Here is a 17,380-nt window from a genome sequence, read left to right as displayed (position 1 = left end):
TATATTACACTGAATTTTCAGACCGCACTCCAAAAATATAACTCACTAAAATAGCATTCAAATGACTATCGAAATAAATCGCACACTTGTGTCCACATTGCGTGAACTGCACTTGAAAATGAGAGAAATGTTTTACTGTCACCATTTGTTGTTTACAATTCGGCATTGCTGTATAATACTCGTCCGGTTGCTATTATTCAACATAAATTTGACGCGTTTCAAGTTTATGATTATACCTTTTGCTACACATATGCTTAAGTAGTCCAGTAGGTATGGTTGACGCCTGTTAATCAGCGACTGCCGGTTCGAGTCCCGAAATGCAAAGGCAATCTTTAGACTTACTAATAACAATATAAATATGAAAACCCAATTAGTCAGCAAAAAAGGTAAAGCAGTCAGTCTTCCATTATTTTATTTTTTGAATACAACTAGAAGGCTGAACAAGGGTTGGAAAATACTGTTGTTTGATGGCTTAAAAAGCTTATAATTTATGTTACTGTTAAGCTTACGGCTGATTAAAATCACCAGATTTAGGTGTTAAAAAGCTGAACAAAGGTTAACGTGGTATACGTACAACAATTATTCTAACTACGGCTGAATTAAAATCGTTCAAACAACACTTGTTTAGCATCAAATTGTTACCTGGGTAGTGATTATGTTACTACTACTAGGCTTCAAGAATGAAGCTCTGGGATTATGTGGGAAAATTATAAGTTGAGTGTTGGAAGCGTTATGTAAATAAGAAGAGAAAACTCCTAAACTTTTTTGTAATCTGCTGCAAATTACAGGAATATGTCTTCCTTTAGCGGAAATACCTGTTTCATTGGCGAACAAAGATTTGTGGCAACTCTGAGCCAAATAAGAGAGGTCCAAAGTAAAATTGTTTTACAATATCGGCTCAAGAATGCTACCCAGAGAATCTCCACCTCTAACAGGGTGTCGATCAGATTTTGAATTTTTAAATTTGGCAATCAAACATTAATGTCAATCACTGTCGAATGCTATTTCTAGAAGAGCAGCCTTCACATTTGTTTGAACGAATTAAATTGGTAACTCTTAAGAGTTGAATCAACCGGTGGAAACGAACGATTTTAAACTGGCTCACTACTTGACTAGCCTATTGGTCCCAAGTTTATCTATTAGCGTACCTTATTCTAATCGAAATTCTAGTACTACACTATGTTTGTTTTAATTCGCTATGAAAGCTTGACAGATAAAATGAGGGGCTCGTGGATTTTCCTATGTTTCGAGGAAGGCATCGATTAGCTTGGGACCGAAGATAGTTAAGCCAAACAGTTGAGTACGTTTCTTCGGGACCTTCTGGTCTTAGAGTGGTTGAAGGCCTTTGGCGAAATCCAAACTGCTCATCTGCAAAAATGGAGTTCGTATTGATGTGAATTCTTTTCAAATTTATCTTTTCAAAAAGTTTACTTCTTGAAGCAAGTAAATATATTGGACTAGACAAATTTTGCATTTTTCCATTCATCAGGAAAATATATCAAATGGAAACATCTGTTAAATAATTTTACCGAGAAAGAAAAGGTATTATGTGGGAGTTTTTTATGAGGACATAAACTTGTTTGTTAAAGTTCTTACTTCGTCAAAATCAGTTCCCCAGGAATCATCAAACATATTTTCCCGTGAGGAAATATTCAGATAATGCCGAGCAACCTGATTCTCAATAGGAGTAGTAAGACCCAAAATGAAATTTTGGGTGCTTTCGAACTGCTTGACAAATTTCTGAGATTTTTCGCATTTGAGAATACAATTTTATCACGGCTCTGAAAAATAATTACTTTTTGATTATTACAAAAAAAAAAAAAAAAATGGAAAAATATAGCAAACATAAGAAAATTTTCATACAAAAACATTTTTTGTAAGTCATCATGGCCAAAAGCATGGCTTGTTTTTGTAAATCCCGCCAGATAACTTTCAGGGTAGGATCACGTGTTCTTTGATATTGCCTCCTACGAACATTTTTCAGACAGTTCAAGACCTGAAGATCGTCGTTTATTAAAATTGAATCGAATTTCACCTCGCATTTTGTTACTGAGGCAGCTCTTGCTTCAACTATAGAAGTAGTCAGAGATTCAAGAGCATTATTAATATTACCTAAATCCATAAATGTTCGATATTTGTTCCCAATCAGCTATGCCAATTAAAAGAAGAATTGTTGGCGCTAGAAATTATTTCATGAGATATTTCAAAAGTTACTGGAAGGTGATCGGAACCGAAGTCAGCATGGGTAACCAATTGGCTACAAAGTTGACATGAATTGGATAAGACCAAATCAATAGTTGAGGGATTTATTTCTGAAGAAAAGCTTTTTGGGCTGTTTGGATATTGAACAGTGTAATAGCCTGCAGAACAATAGAGCATTTTATGAGACATTTCGGATTCAACTCATGAATGAACTTCGACAGTAAACGGTTACCTAAAAGATGTGCGAAGCAATATCAATTTCGTCAAATTCTGAAAGGCAAACCAGCTCTTGTAATTTCGTTGAATTGACTATTATCAAATAGTATATAATTATTGGAATCAGCGATGGAAAAGTTCGCAAAAAATCACTATGACTCGCTTACACTGATTGGAATTGATGTGGGCATTATTCAATGGCGGTGTTTTGCATTATAATCAGCATTAACGAAGCATTTAGACCTATTACGGGTAAGTTTGTAAAGGTCATTATTGAGAAATTCTTTTGCTGGTCTATGCATTGAAATGGTAAACAGGTAGTGAGTTGTCCAAATTTGCTTACGACAAAAATCCCCAAAGTTTCAAAAACCTTGGTTTCAAATGCAGAAATAATTTGATGTTTGATACGTCTATGAACAATGATGGCAACGCCACCATTGGATCCATCAGAGCAATCATTACGGTACACAAAATAATTAGGGCAATTTTTTACCTTATTACCAGGTTTGAGAAACGTTTAAGTTTTAAAAGCAATTTGTACGTTATGAAATCGTAAAACGTTAAAAACCTCGTTCTCATTATCTTCAATGGATCGAGCATTCCAATTCAAAATATTCAGCGTTTTAAAATCCATGGCATTCATGGCAATTTTATTAGCGAATTTAACTAGAGTTTGAATTGCTTCAATTATGGTTTTAGTTTTCAGCATATCAGTATTCATATCGATTTATGATGGCTGTAAAAAAATTATTTTAGGGTCGGTAAAATTTTGCTTAAACTTTAGATTTAGATTTCCACCAGCTGCAATAGCAGCAAAGGTAGCTGCACTACCACATCCAGCGGGTATGGATGAAGAATTTAAATCTTGAGCACTTTTGGTACCTTTGGAGCGTTTCCTTTTGGAGCTTTAGTACCAGATTGCAAGATCGCTTTTAGAGTTCTGCATTCCCAGAAACTGGATTTGGACATTTAAATTTCTTAGGATTTTGCCGTGAGAGGAATCACAATAATTTATGCATTTAGCTGGCATGTAGTCTTACTGAAGTGTTCCCACTTAACTCGGATATGGAACATAAGGCTAGCTTTTTACAAGACCTTAAGGTTGTGATGTTCATCACTCATAGGTGTTAAAAAAAATCTTATTTTGTTTTTCAAGATAAAAATTGGAAGTAAATGAACCTACAAATATTCTTTAGAAAACAAATGTATCGTTCTGTTTGCACTGGTCAACGACATAAGCTGATATGAAAAAGGCGGGAAAAGCATGATGCACAAACAAAAACATACCCGAGTTCTGGAATCATTTTTGGATACCATGTTTGATTAGGTCAAATAAGAAACATTTGATTTAAAAAAAATAGAAATTTGTGCAAATGATATTATTTAAGCAAATATCGTCTTCAAAAGTGAATTAATTTGAAAGTTCTAGTAGAAGAAGTACGTGTCGTAATTATTTTTAATGTGGTTCCGAGAAGTGAAAGCTAGTGAAAACAGGTATTGAAAGTTCATGCCCTGAGCAGAAGAAAACCGGTTGACTGCTCGTACTTTTTAATGCAAATATTGTGAATTCGTGAATGGTATTTTGGTGGAAAAGCGTTAAATATGTATCCAGATCATATTCACACAATTATGGCCTATTTTTAAGGTATGTGATTAGTAATTTACTATTTTGTAGGAATATATATTTCATACGCATACCCAAACACGTTTATTTAAAAATTGTGGAGACAGCCATTGTTGCATGACGTGTCGTATCACCTTAACGATAAATCGTCCAGCTAAAACCTTCGCAGGGGTAAGACAATCATCATCATTTACAAACAAAATTTGGCGATCATACATTCATTACACATCTGTAGGTTCAAGGCGTTCCTTTGCTCAGTCGGTAAAGGCACAGTTATAGAACAAGACCATACTGAAGGCAACTGGGTTCGATTTCCGGTTCGATCTAAGAATTTTATGGGTTGAACAATTTCTCGACTACCCTTGATATACAGTATGATTGTTCCTGCCACATAATAATACTAATGGAAAATTAGCAAAGGCTTAGAAGGCTCTCAATTAAAAACTGTGGAAGTACTCAAAGAACACTAAGTTGTGAGCCGGGGTAAAGTCCCAGTAGGTTAAAAGCTCTCATCAACTGATTCTGCAACTACAATGTTAACTACACTGAGTAATCTGATCCCTTGTCTCGTACGGTCAACAACCTTCCCCTTGGAGTCAACTGTGTGACAAACAGTAACCCGTTCTTGCTGTTACATTAAGATTAGAAAAAAAACCGTTCCTTTGGTTGATTTTCTTCTTGAGTCCCCATATGAATCCACATACTGACACGTCGTTGTTGATGGTAACAAGTGATGCTTCGTCGCTCCTTTCGCTCCTCCCCCTCAGTCAGGAAACTTCCGAATGTTGAACCCATATCTGCAGTGCGATCTATCTGTTTATAAATGTAAATTAAGATACCTGTTCATCGTACGGAAACAAATGGTCAGTGAAGACTTGCGCAACAGTTTTCAGTTTTTGTTCTGCTTCCCCCCATTCCTTACGGTTGCGGGCTGATGGAATACGGACCGTCTACGTCTATCTGGATGGTTCGTTTTTGCCTTTGCGCGCACTACGCGGTGGGCAGCCGCAAGTTGACTGGCATTACCTTTTTTCTTAGAATAGCTATGGCAAATGGACACAAATATGTGAGAAGTAAACAGCATAACGCTTAAGAACGCCCGGCATAAATCAGTACCGAGTCCCGAATGGTAAACAGTAAAATTACCCACATTGTTTATAGGTGCGTTTTGCGTTAGTGTCTGATGGAAAGTAGATAAGTTCAAGATTGGATCCACTTTCGCACTCGGGCTGTCTGCGTATATCATTGACCAGCGTTCACCTTGGGTGAGCACATTTCTTCGAAGTGGAGAAAAATCATTCATAACAGCACATTTACGCGCTTGTAATGATGGAATAGAACATCTTGACGCGTTTGCCACACGTTTTTCCACCTTACCATAGTGACGTTTCATAGAAAACTTCCGTGGCCATCCTACAGAAGGCATAAATGGTGATGACAATACGACTCGATGCAATGGTTTGTTCCCAGGATGGTGAACGAGTACATAGGAAAGGTGCATCAACCCGCATACTGGGCCGGTTGATTCTCTCAGTTATGGTAATTAAGCTATTAGCTACCAACAATGGTCGTGTCAATCCGCAAGGCCTTGAATCTCCAAGCCAGGTCATACATACGCGTCTTTTATCTGACGAATGTTTGCAAGTATGAAGTCATTAATCACTTCTGGAGCTGAGAGTCTATCTTCGTTCATCGTTGGATCATCACCGACATCGTCTAGCGAGCCAATGCACATACAATAGCTACTTCACTCTAATCTATTCGTTCCTGGCACAGGTATTCTTTTGGACCGCAGTCACAGCCTGTCATTGCTCATTTTCATCATTTGTCGTCTCGAAATGGCAAATTGCAACGCGTGCAGATAATGATTTAATTTCTGTTGGTGGAGACGATCTGCCTTTTGAAAGGTGAAAAAGGAGACAGAAAATGGAAAGTGTGTTTTCACTGTTCAGTCCATTAAGGCATAGAGAAGATGTATGGGTAGAAATCGTGACTTTCGACGGTTTCAGCGTTGATCACTGTGGGACCTCGAGTGCTATGAAGTAGTGCAAAACTAATAGAGTACTGTTCAAGGCAAAATTGTCGATAAATACTGCGCTAAATGACAGGTTCAGTGCGATGTGACACCTTGAAAACTACTGGAAATATTTCAACGCTGAAGCCATGTTTTACACAGCAGAGCTCTTGATTTGCTTAGACAATTTAGTATTTTATTCTTAGATCTATTAAAGTTTTCAAAAATCTACGGGGCTTGGATAATCGAGAACAGGGTTGTTAATTGATAACCGTCGATAACACCTGCGTTAACGAGTGCAATTTAAATTCACCATTGCAGACGTTCACGTTATTGTTGGTTATCGATAAACAACTCTGGTCAAAAACATGTGAATCGCTGGCCACAGCAACTACTGACCACAGCAAAGGTACAATTTGCCGGCCTACCAATGACCACCGACCACCCTGTTGCTGCCCTCACGGTCCCAAAATTCATCAACTTCAGGAAAAGTGAAACCATCAACCAATACCGAATAGAAAAGCAGGCACAACACAACAACAAGACTGAATCGTCACAAATAGAAAACACCGCTCTGTCAACACTTCTGCAATCAAATTTAACAGCTGGATGGTAACTCGACCCTATCGTAAGCTTGACGTAGCAATCAGCTCATGGAGATGAGCGTTTCCGTGGCGCTAAGGGACACAAAAATAATGTACATCGTTCGCCTTTATTTGGCATATATGTATGACAAGGGGCCGCCATCGTTTTGCCATGAAGGAATGACGAATAACAGGCATCAACATTAATTTAGCATCCGAAGGACTACCAGGTCTCAGCGGTGGAACTTCGCAAAATATTTTTTGAAGAATGTGGTGTACCAAAATAGGCAGCATTTAAAGGCTTAGAATCCTATTGGCGTAACAACCTGCTGCGTATAAGGGAAAGCGCCGACACATTTCACAACCCGAATTTTCGGAAGTAATGACACCTTTCGACGAGAAAGAGGTTACTAATAATAATAATGAAACTATTTTATCAACCGACGTACTTCCAACAATGTCTTCACATTAACAGAATGCGATTGAAATTTTGATTTACTGTCAACATTTCAATCGCATGAAAAGCCCAGTCAAAATGAAGGAAATCTATCGAAAAGTATTATGCTCATCCTTATCGGTAATTCTGGCAACTGAAACATGCTTGGATGAATGAGTAAAAAATGAAGAAATCTTTGGAAATGCCTTTAATGTATTCAGAGACAACAGAAATTGTCATGCGTCTCAGGCGGAGTTTTTAAAGCTCTTTCGGCCAATTTTAACTCAGAAATCATCTGTAGGTACATACAAATTTAAAGAATTTGAGCATGTTTGGGACAAATCACACATAGCCGGTGAATCGTACGTGTTCGCCTCAGTGTATTTTCCGCCAGACCAAGCTCATAAAAACATTTATGAAGCGTTCTTCCAAAGTGCTGAACTTTAGGTTAGGTTAGGTTACCTTTATTATCGAGACTTTCAGCCAGAGGCTGGTTCATCTCTTCAAATGGAGACTTTAATCAACGCCATGCTGACTTCATTCTTTACTTTAAAAATGAAAGTATCTTACTCTAAGTCGTTGGAGATAATGAAGCATTGCAGTTAATTTTTGGCAAAACTGATAATTTAGGACTGTAGTTTGGTTCACATTAAAACCAACAAAATTGCTATATGGACTTTTTACTGATGAATATTTATGACGATTTCTGTGTGTGGAAAATTAAGCATTTCACACAGCAATTGAATATTCTGTGAATACGAATAAGTTTTTGAACATAAATTAGCAGATTTCGAAAATATAAAAGTTTAATCAAACATTGTCAGTTGGCAATTATTTTTTGTAGGATGTAGTAAATGTCGGTATTTCTGTAGACGTATTCTACAAAATTTCAACAGAAATAAATTCGGAATAAATATCTTTGAAGAAAAAAATACGTCACAAAAACACAAACAATCCAGTCTGGTACAACAGACAAATAAAAAAAAAACTTGAAAAATTGAAAGTAAAAAGCATAGCAAATTTCAAAAAAAAAAAGTAGTGATAATTTATCAATCTATTTGGACACATGCGATCAACTGAATTAAAATCCTGCCCGAAGAACTTCTTTAACTACGTAAAAACCAAATTAAAGTCTATGCACAATTTAGCAAGGCATTTGAACACATTGATATATCAATGCGACTCTTTAAATTGCATAAAATTATAATTAAGCCAGGACCCCTTAAATCATACTTAACTAACCAACAACAAATAATTAAACTCAACGGAAAGAAATCGAGTCGAATTCAAGTCACTTCAGACAGAGTTTCTCATTTGGGATCTTTTCTTTTTATTCAATATGAAAACGACATTCCTTTCAATCTCAGAAAACTAAAATTGATAATTTATGCCGACGACATGACGCTCTTTTTTGGAAATAAGACATAAAGAAAAAATCAATATATTCCGGAATGAAATGCACATATTCTACCCTTATTGTTCCGAAGATATAGATAAAAAAGTAGTGCTTGCTTGAAAATCTCGAAAAATAGAAAACGCTACCCTGGACCGAGGGGTGTTTCGATCAGCACAAAAATTTGGATTCATAAAAGTTAGACCTAAATAAATATCTCCTCAAAATTTGGCCCAAATCGGACGAGGTCAATTTCACGTACCTCGGAAATTTGGAGTGAAATGACCCATATGCAATTAATTCGGCTACATGTTAATTTGTTTTAGCTAAGAATTTCTATATTTCCATGTCATCCCCTTCTTGACATGAGGCGGAATGATTAGTGGCCCATTGGGTCCAATATCGTTATTTATCGTTCTATTATTTGCTGGTTATTCTCTTCAGAGCAGCAAATATTCATCTGAAGTGTTAAGAGGTCAAGTCTACCTTTAAAAAAATTGGTGGGGTTGTGTACAAGACACGACCGCAGGGTTGACGTAGACTACGTTAAGCTGTGTAGTGACATTCTCGTGCATTTTTTCTAGATATTGATTTAAAATACAGTAGAAGTAACCTATGATTTCGGTCCTATGTACATATTTTGGATTCCCTACTTAGTAAAACTTGGTTAAATTCAGGACCTCATAAAAATGCGCATACATATTCTATTTCATTTGGTTCCTAAATTACAATCAGATATGAGTAAGGTTTTCTTCAAGTGATTCATTGAAGCGTCCAACAATGACCGTCATGATGGCTGATATTCCCTATACCTTCAAGATTTCTAGGACATAAATCTTGGACGGTTGTGACATCACTCATGAAATTGAAACTTATTTTGTGTACTGGACTGCAACAAACGTATAGTTCCAGTTTCTTTGTTATAAGTTTTGTGAGAGCTGATATCTGTACTCTTGAAATTTTTCTATGGTAATGAGATTGATCCTCAGCAATTCAACTTCAAAACGCTAAAAATAAATGCACAAACAAAAACGGAGTGCACAATTTTGCATCAATGTTATGCAGCATTTCATAGTTGATCGAGATGATATCAATTAGCCATGAATCCCTCGAATAAGTTCTCGGTACATCTTTTATCTACCGATTGAACAAATAATAAAAAATAAAGCTGTGTACCATTTTGAAAATTTTCACTTAGATTTGACACTTCGAAAATAAATTAATATGTTTGAAAATCCCTCTGTTGTAGATCGGTCGATTTTCGAGAAAGCGTCTGTCAAATTGATTCCTTTTCTGTCAGAAAGAAGTCTGCTGGAATAGCAGGTTTGTTTGAAAATTTTCCATCTGCCAAATTTAAGTAAAAAATCACCAAATGGAACACAGCCTTAATAACTTGAGCACATAATCGTTTCTTGTTGTCTGCTAGATGCTAGATAAAAACTTCTTTTATCGATATGTATGCTGAAAATACCTGGGCCAAGTGGATTCAAGGAGAAAGTCCACGAAGAGAATCTTGTCAGTGTTACTTAGGACCTAATGCAATGTTCAGCTTGAATTGTTTCGCTTAACTGTAAACAGAAAATCGATGAAAAGAATCGAATATTACAAATAGGCCCTTTTGAACGCTAACTTTCGAATTTCAGAACCTAGCACTGAACGGTACCTCTATTTATGCTAAGAGATAAGCATTGCAAGTCCCTTCTACTTGAAGGAATATCCATGAAATTTGGGGTTGTATAAACCGTTCTATAGCATAATTTTCCAAGGAGGGACTTTCATAGCTAATCTAAAAGCATAAATAGAGGTACCGTCTGATAATTTATCACATTTATCATTTTTATCACCACAGAAACACCCCGTTCCCGTTTTCTTATGCAAAATAATAAATGTGCGTTCACAAAACGCACGAAATCTTAAAAAAACATATAAGGATTTTTTTTTAATTCAATCAATAGATTGAAGATGTACCGAGAATTAAATGGAGGGAAATTTCGCATAAATGTCCAACTGAATTTATAAAGAGACGACATTTTATCCATTTGACAGGTATTCTGCTCGATTGGAATGACTTTTCTTATGACTTTGACAGACAATCGATTGTTCCAATTTTGACATGACAATTCAGGCTCTTTAGTCTAACCCATTTTTTGTGGTGTGTGCTGCTGTCTTCCAGTGTTGCCCAATGATTAGGGAACTTTCATAAATAACGTAGTAGTTGAGGGAGGAGAGAAGTTTCAGAAGTTGGGATCGGCCATGTATTAGGTTATTGCAAAACACGCTCCGAGGGGGAAGGGGGGTTAATTGGTCAAAAATATACGTAATTTATGGATGGTCCTAATTTTACTTCCAAGGCTGTGTCGCAATGGGTAAGTTGAATTTAACTCATGGTTAAAAGTGACAGATGAGTTATCGAATAACCTTGCTATACGAGCGTGGTTATTTCGGACCGACTAGAAGTTAAATTTTGGTAACCGTGACTGAGTTCTGTTTGAAAACTGATCAATTTCCGGCATTTTTGAACATTGAAAATAACTTACGAAATGTCACGATTAACCACAAGTTAAATTTAACTCGACAATTGGTACACAGCCCAAGAAGTATTTCTCGATTACTTTTTCGAAAGAACGTATCAGCTTTTGTAAACAATGCATTTGATCGTCGATTTGGCGTAACTGGTAGCTCGCCCACGCATGCTAGTACTACCATCAGATAGGGGAAAATTTCCCCAACCTGTTAGCGGTGTTAGTATGTGGGGCGAGCTATTAGTTACGCCAAATCGACGATCAAATGCGTTGTTTACAAAAGCTGATACGTTCTTTCGAAAAAGTAATCGAGAAATACTTCTTGGGCTGTGTACCAATTGTCGTCCTGCACCCCAGACTAAATGATCTACTAGATCATCCACGATTGGGAAAAGATCCAACATCTTTAGTATTTATCTTAGCCCCTGACTTTTATTCTCTAAGTTTAGGATTTTGATAATTTCGATGTAATATATCTCTAATGTCTCAGATTGTTTAATAAATTATCAAACTTCAGCAGGGAATCAAAATATCTCAAAATGACAAAATGAAAATCGAAAAACGAGCCAAATGATAACGCATGGTCAGTAACGGCAAGTGATATATGACCATATATGTCCATATCATCTTTTGTTTTCTTTTTTTTGTCATGAAAAACTCCGTCTGCAATAGGAACAACTTGATGGAACGGTGGAAGGAAAAAGATAAAAATTGTTTGCAAACTTCTTCACAACATGAGCTCCATCGTCGATGTCATCAGAAGCCGATATGAACTGAAATTTGAGAACGTAAGTGGGTCGGTCTAACACTACGAAGTGGCGTAAACGAAAGCTGCAAGCAAACTTTGGATTGGAATACGGCAGGACATCGCAGCAAAGGCAGACCAAGGGGGTCATGGTGCACGGCGAATGAGAAAGACCCAAATTTGAGTTTAGTTAACTTATAAATCACATAAATTGCAGGAACTCAGTGATGAGTAAATCTGCCTCATGTTTTCCCAGGTTTGTCCAGGTTTTTCCAGGAGAAAAGTAAAGATTTGATTTACTCAGTCTATTTGTAGTACTTCTAGACTGAATTTTTTTTTCGTCAATTTCCTTATTTTCCGGCAGATTTTTTAGGTTTTCTACAGGAAACCATGAGGCAAATTTACTCATCGCTGAGTTCCTGCACTTTTGGCGATTATGAGTGAATTAAACTCAAATTTGAGTAATTTACATCCACCGTGTGGTTGATCCTCAACAAGGAAATAAATCAAGCCGATATGAATATGACCTGCGCCCAGGTTAAAACTAAAGCAACCAGCCGCCCAGGATGGAGGTCTTTCACGATGACCTTTTGCACAACTGAAGGCGCCCAGTAACGAAGTAAGTCTTTGTTGCGCTCTATTAAAAAAGGAGCATTGACTGAAGTGCGTCGAGGGATAACTCTTCTGAATTCGGTAGACAAAATACTATCACACGTTCTGGTTAAGGTGATATGGATCAAAATCCGGAAATGGCCGTAATAATGTCAAATTTTCTCTGTCACTTCGATCTTTTCGTGGCTCAAATCTGTGAGTTTACAGCGACTTCATGTATGAAATTGATATTCTATGTATCAGCGATTTTACAGAGCTGGGTTTCCGGCAAAACTAATTAGTTGGTTCGTGTAACGGTACTGAAGATTTCCTGCAAAAAGATTATGCGCGATGCAAGTAGATGCGAGAAATGATAGAAGATTTTTTGAAGCCTGATTCGCTAGTGTGAGGTTTTTATGAGCATCTAGAATTGAGATTTAGAAGCTTTCCAAACTCAGTTTAATGGCGAGACCTTAAAATTGAAGCACCTAATATTAACATTTTCTACACACAAAGATTGAACACAGCAATCTATGGGTTTGATAGACACAATCTACATTTAGCATTCAGCCATGAAGTTCCTTAAAGTATATTTTTTCAAGCTTTCAACATGCTGTCGACAGCGGTGTCCAAAGTGTGTCAGTTTATGCTGGTACGAAGATTCCGCCACCAATCAAGTTATCCGAAGCCTCCTGCTCTATTTCTACGGCTTACTTTTGGGTGGCTTGTTTTGGAGATTTGTTCTGCTGAATATTGGACTGCCATTTGATTCAGTGTTTCTCGTAGGACTTGTGACATCTCTTTTTCTCGGTAAGTACAATTACTTACCCAAGTAACATTTTCGGTTTTATTATGGTTTTGAAGAGTCGTATAAGGCTTAGAATGGGCTTGAATCAAACAAATTGAACAATTTGATATTATCTTGTAGGCTACGGCTGCGCTTTATCCATTCAAATTCGTTGCTTCAGTTCCCTTTGTCTGGTGGGATTTCTCGGAAAAGCCGGAAGGAGCATGTTGAAAGCCATCGTGCTGAGTTGTATCCTGACCGGACCGATCAACAATCTCAGTTTGAATGCAAGGGAGGTTGTTCGGGTATTCACCTGTTCCACCGTTTTGACCTACAACATGAGCAAGGTTCGATTCGATCTCACGACAAAGCCATTCCAAAATGCACTGCTTGGCAGTAAAGAGAATCTAGAACAGGTAAAGGATGAATTCAGCACGATTGTGGATATTATGGAACCGATCGAACAGGAAGTGGAAGGTCCAGATGATGAATCTCTGTTCGACCGACAGGAACGTGAAATGGATCCCGCTTTTGAGCAGTATCGAAAAAAATACGTACACAAACTACGAAAACGCTGCGAAACACAGCTAGAAAGAGGTGTCGGTCGGTGTAAGCAGGCATTTCAAAGGGTTTACGACAAATGTCATGAGAAGTTGCCAATTTTGGTTAACTATTTGCTATGTTGGCCCTTGAAGATTGATTTTATGTGCAGTGCGAGTGAAATGTTTGGGGACCACGATGAAATTTGCTCTTCAGAGGATGTTGTTGATCCCGAGTTTGGTCAAGATTATGGTCAGTTGAAAAGCTCCAGAGAAGATCTGGTAGGGGATTTGAAGGATATAAGGATTGAATATGAATTCGTCGATATGGAACAACATGAAGGATATTTGTAAGTTTTATCTAACTTGTTTGGTACGTTTCAATGTGTCACAGTTTAATCCCTTTAAGGACGGCAAAGCAAACAAGTAAGCAAGTGGTGCAAGAATTTGAACGCAAAAAGGAATCGTTTGATTTGGTGGTATTTATTTTGAAAAAGATCTTTGCATTTATATTCGTAAAAGTTATTTTCGGTGCTATGTCCTACCATCAAAGTTATCTGAAGAAGCTCGATTTTGAGAACCATTACATTACTGACTACTTCCAACACGTGGATCAGCGAAGAAGGCAACAGGGCAAGATATGCATACTTCCTTTGAGATGGGTCGAGCAACCGTATTTAGTTGATCTAGACTCGGCAGCTTGTACTCGTTTCGAGCTGAGGAAAATTTTCGTTCATTTGATGACCTTGCTTCTGCAAGCGATTTCGGCAACGATTTTCATCTTAATTGATAGATTGTTTTTCGAAACACTGGATATTGTTTCCAGACATTCGAAGGTAGACTTCAAGCAGGAAGGATATCATGATGTTAACGTTACCGTAACTGGCACTGGGGTGATCGCAATGATGGTTCGACGATCGGTTGAAGGTTTCACCACTCACATCAGGGTGAATCTACAAACATCGAACGAAGAATGTTTACCACGACCATCGAGCCTGGAACCATGGAATTTGGTGCAAATCTACTTGCTCTTGCTGGGAGTTGCTGTCCTTGTATTGAACGAAGCTTACATTAATCGAATGAGGCGACTGATCTGCTGCTGGTTCTACCCGAAGCGTGAAAAGCAACGCATTCTGTACTTGTACAATCGCATGCTCAAACGAAGGAAAGGTCTGCAAAGATTGCTAGCCGAAAGACTGAGAGAATACATCCGGGCGATGAAGTACGGTTCAAGGTTAGGATTTTTGGATCGTCTAGCATTCTTCTTCCCGCTGTGCTGTGGTTGGATCAGGATAATCCATAGGAAATATTGCAGCGTTTGCGGCTGTAAGGAGGCAAAGGACTTGTACGAATGTGATAGCTATAAATGTTTCCTGGTGTACTGTGAAGAATGCTGGCAAGATCTGAAGCAAACGTGCATGGCATGCGCGGATGGAGCTCTCCTTGATCATAACTGCTATTTGGATCATTAGACGTGTTAGAATTTTTGTATTTAAATGTGTAATAATGTAAAAAATAGTGATAATATGTTCAACACAATAACACTTTAAAATGTTCGATGTTCGATGTTTATGTTGGAAGTTAAATTCTATGACGCATTTTAATTCTAAATGAAAAATAGTTTCCACCAAGTTGGGTACATTAGGGTACACTGCCTATAATCGCATATCAGTCCCATATGACAAAAGTAGGCATTGAGAAAATGGCAGTCGAATTTCCATGTGAATATTTAAAAAAACCATCGTAAACTGAGCTCTGCACGATTGAATTTTAAGGTGGAACTGATATGCGATTTGCTTTATGGGACAAACTGATGTTTTTTTTAAATTTGTTCAAAATAGTCCGTAGTTTTATCACATAATAAAGCTCGATTCAAAGTAAATTTGGACGCATTCAAGTGATCATAACTCAAGAATTAAACAACATACACGGTCGATCAAAACGTCAAACAAAAGGGTATTTATTCAGCTTTCAAACGATATACAACAAAGTTATTACATTTCAACGTTTCGAACGAACTGTCACAGTTTACTTGTGATCGATGCCATCATGATCTGCACAGTCGCTGGTGACACTGTACCGGCGAACTTATTCCACTTTAAACGCATTTGTTGTGCATTTGTAACTTCTTTACCGCATCCTCGAAGTTTTCGCTTGACAATTGCCCAATATTTTTCGATCGGTCTGAACTCAGGGCAATTCGGTGGATTAATTTATTTGGCGACGAAATTAACATTGTTTGCAGCATACCATTCTAGTACCTCCTTAGAGTAGTGGCAGCTGGCTAGATCCGGCCTAAGCATAACGTTGGTCTTGTGTTGCCGCATGAAAGGTAACATTTTCAGATACTCTTTAATGTAAACCTTCGACGTCATTGTGTGAGATGTGATGAAAACCTTGGTTTTAAGGCTACAACTGCAGATTCCTTGCCAAATCATTAGTTTCCGAGCAAACTTATCGGCAAAATCAAATTCATACCTGGAAGGGACATCCCCACGACCAGTTGCCAGGTAAAATTTTCGTCCGGGGATTTGTTTATAATCTATTTTGACATATGTTTCATCATCCATTAAAATACAGCCATCAAATTTCGTCAAAACTCGTTCGTATAGTGCTCGCTTTTTGGCCACTAAATTTTGTTTCAGAGAGCGATTCGGATGTTTACTGGCACAAAAAGACTTTTATCCTTCTATTGAAAGGATGTTACGCACGGTGGAAAAGTTGAAATCGTATTTCTTTGTCAAATCACGTATGGAGACACCTGGGTTGCTTTTCACGTACCTCAACGCCTTTCTCCTCAGCTCTTTGTCCCTAGTGCCACTTTTATGATAGATGCGCTGTGCTCTATCCACACTCAGAGTATCCTTGTAACGTTTGATTACAAGACTCACCGTTGTCTTTGGGAATTTTAACACTTTTGCTATTTTTGAGGCAGACCACGGAGGGTTCTCTAGATGTTTGTGCACAATTAACTTTCTTTTCTCAAGCTCAATGATCCGTAATTTCGGGATGCGTCGATCAATCGAATAAAAACTTTTCACCAATTTCTTCGTCAATGAAACATCAACAAATGTCTGTCAAACGTTTTTTGTTCCAACCATGTATTAAACCGTGCGTCCAGATTTACTTTGGGGCTTATTACGGATGTCACTTCACGGTGAAAACTTGTCACTTATCGTCACGGTGAAGTGATTACCATTTGATTTGTATGGCAATTACGGCTCTTATTCTGAGTATCACTTCATTATCACCGTGTAGTGACACCCGCAATAAGGCCCTTTGAATCGAGCTTTATGAAAGTTGATGCCAATTGATAGTGGATAGCGCTGTTATACCAAAATTGTCAAAAATCCATATTGGGCTGATATGCTATTATAGGCACTGCAGCCACCTTTAATTAAACGGATTCATAATTACAAAATATAAAAATGTGAAAATCCTGAGGCACTTCAGTGGAGGATTCATGTAATTAATAATGGGATGGAGAAATTCATATAAAATTTTCAAGATTTTGAGATAAATGAAATTAACCGCAATCTTCAACAAATGAAGGTCAAGAAATCGAGGAGTCGTGAAATTAGAATTAGAAAAAAAAAATGGTACTCTAAGTCCAGTTTAAATTTAAAATGCAGACGTGAAGACGTGAGAATTAAAAAAAAAATTCATACATGATGGATGAATTTTCAAATAGCCTTGTCTGCTTTTGTAAACAAAGATTCAATCGTCA

The 17,380-nt window shown here is 37.5% G+C and overlaps 2 protein-coding genes across 4 annotated transcripts in view; one reads left to right on the top strand and one right to left on the bottom strand.

Annotated features, from left to right (window-relative positions):
* The window catches only part of qsm (Zona pelucida superfamily protein qsm), a 220,843-nt gene that overhangs the window by 111,885 nt on the left and 91,578 nt on the right, over window positions 1–17,380 (bottom strand). The window lies entirely within an intron of this gene.
* snky (sneaky) lies at window positions 12,900–15,125 on the top strand. Its single transcript, XM_065228502.1, has 3 exons — window positions 12,900–13,137; window positions 13,256–14,003; window positions 14,063–15,125. Exons 1-3 carry the CDS (start codon window positions 12,900–12,902, stop codon window positions 15,123–15,125), a joined length of 2,049 nt encoding a protein of 682 aa, XP_065084574.1.

The sequence above is a fragment of the Ochlerotatus camptorhynchus genome, unplaced genomic scaffold (assembly GCF_037179485.1).
Source record: "Ochlerotatus camptorhynchus isolate MF236.1 unplaced genomic scaffold, CSIRO-AGI_Acam_v1.1 ptg000291l, whole genome shotgun sequence".
Classification (NCBI taxonomy): domain Eukaryota; kingdom Metazoa; phylum Arthropoda; class Insecta; order Diptera; family Culicidae; genus Ochlerotatus; species Ochlerotatus camptorhynchus.
Note: the sequence above shows the minus strand (reverse complement) of the source record. Positions and strands in the feature narration are given on the sequence as shown.

Excerpts from the sequence above, each read along its gene's own strand:
- snky (XM_065228502.1), top strand. The coding sequence starts at position 12,900 with ATGAAGTTCCTTAAAGTATATTTTTTCAAGCTTTCAACATGCTGTCGA. Across the intron at positions 13,138-13,255 it reads TGTGACATCTCTTTTTCTCG|GCTACGGCTGCGCTTTATCC; the intron begins GTAAGTACAATT and ends ATTATCTTGTAG. Across the intron at positions 14,004-14,062 it reads GAACAACATGAAGGATATTT|GACGGCAAAGCAAACAAGTA; the intron begins GTAAGTTTTATC and ends AATCCCTTTAAG.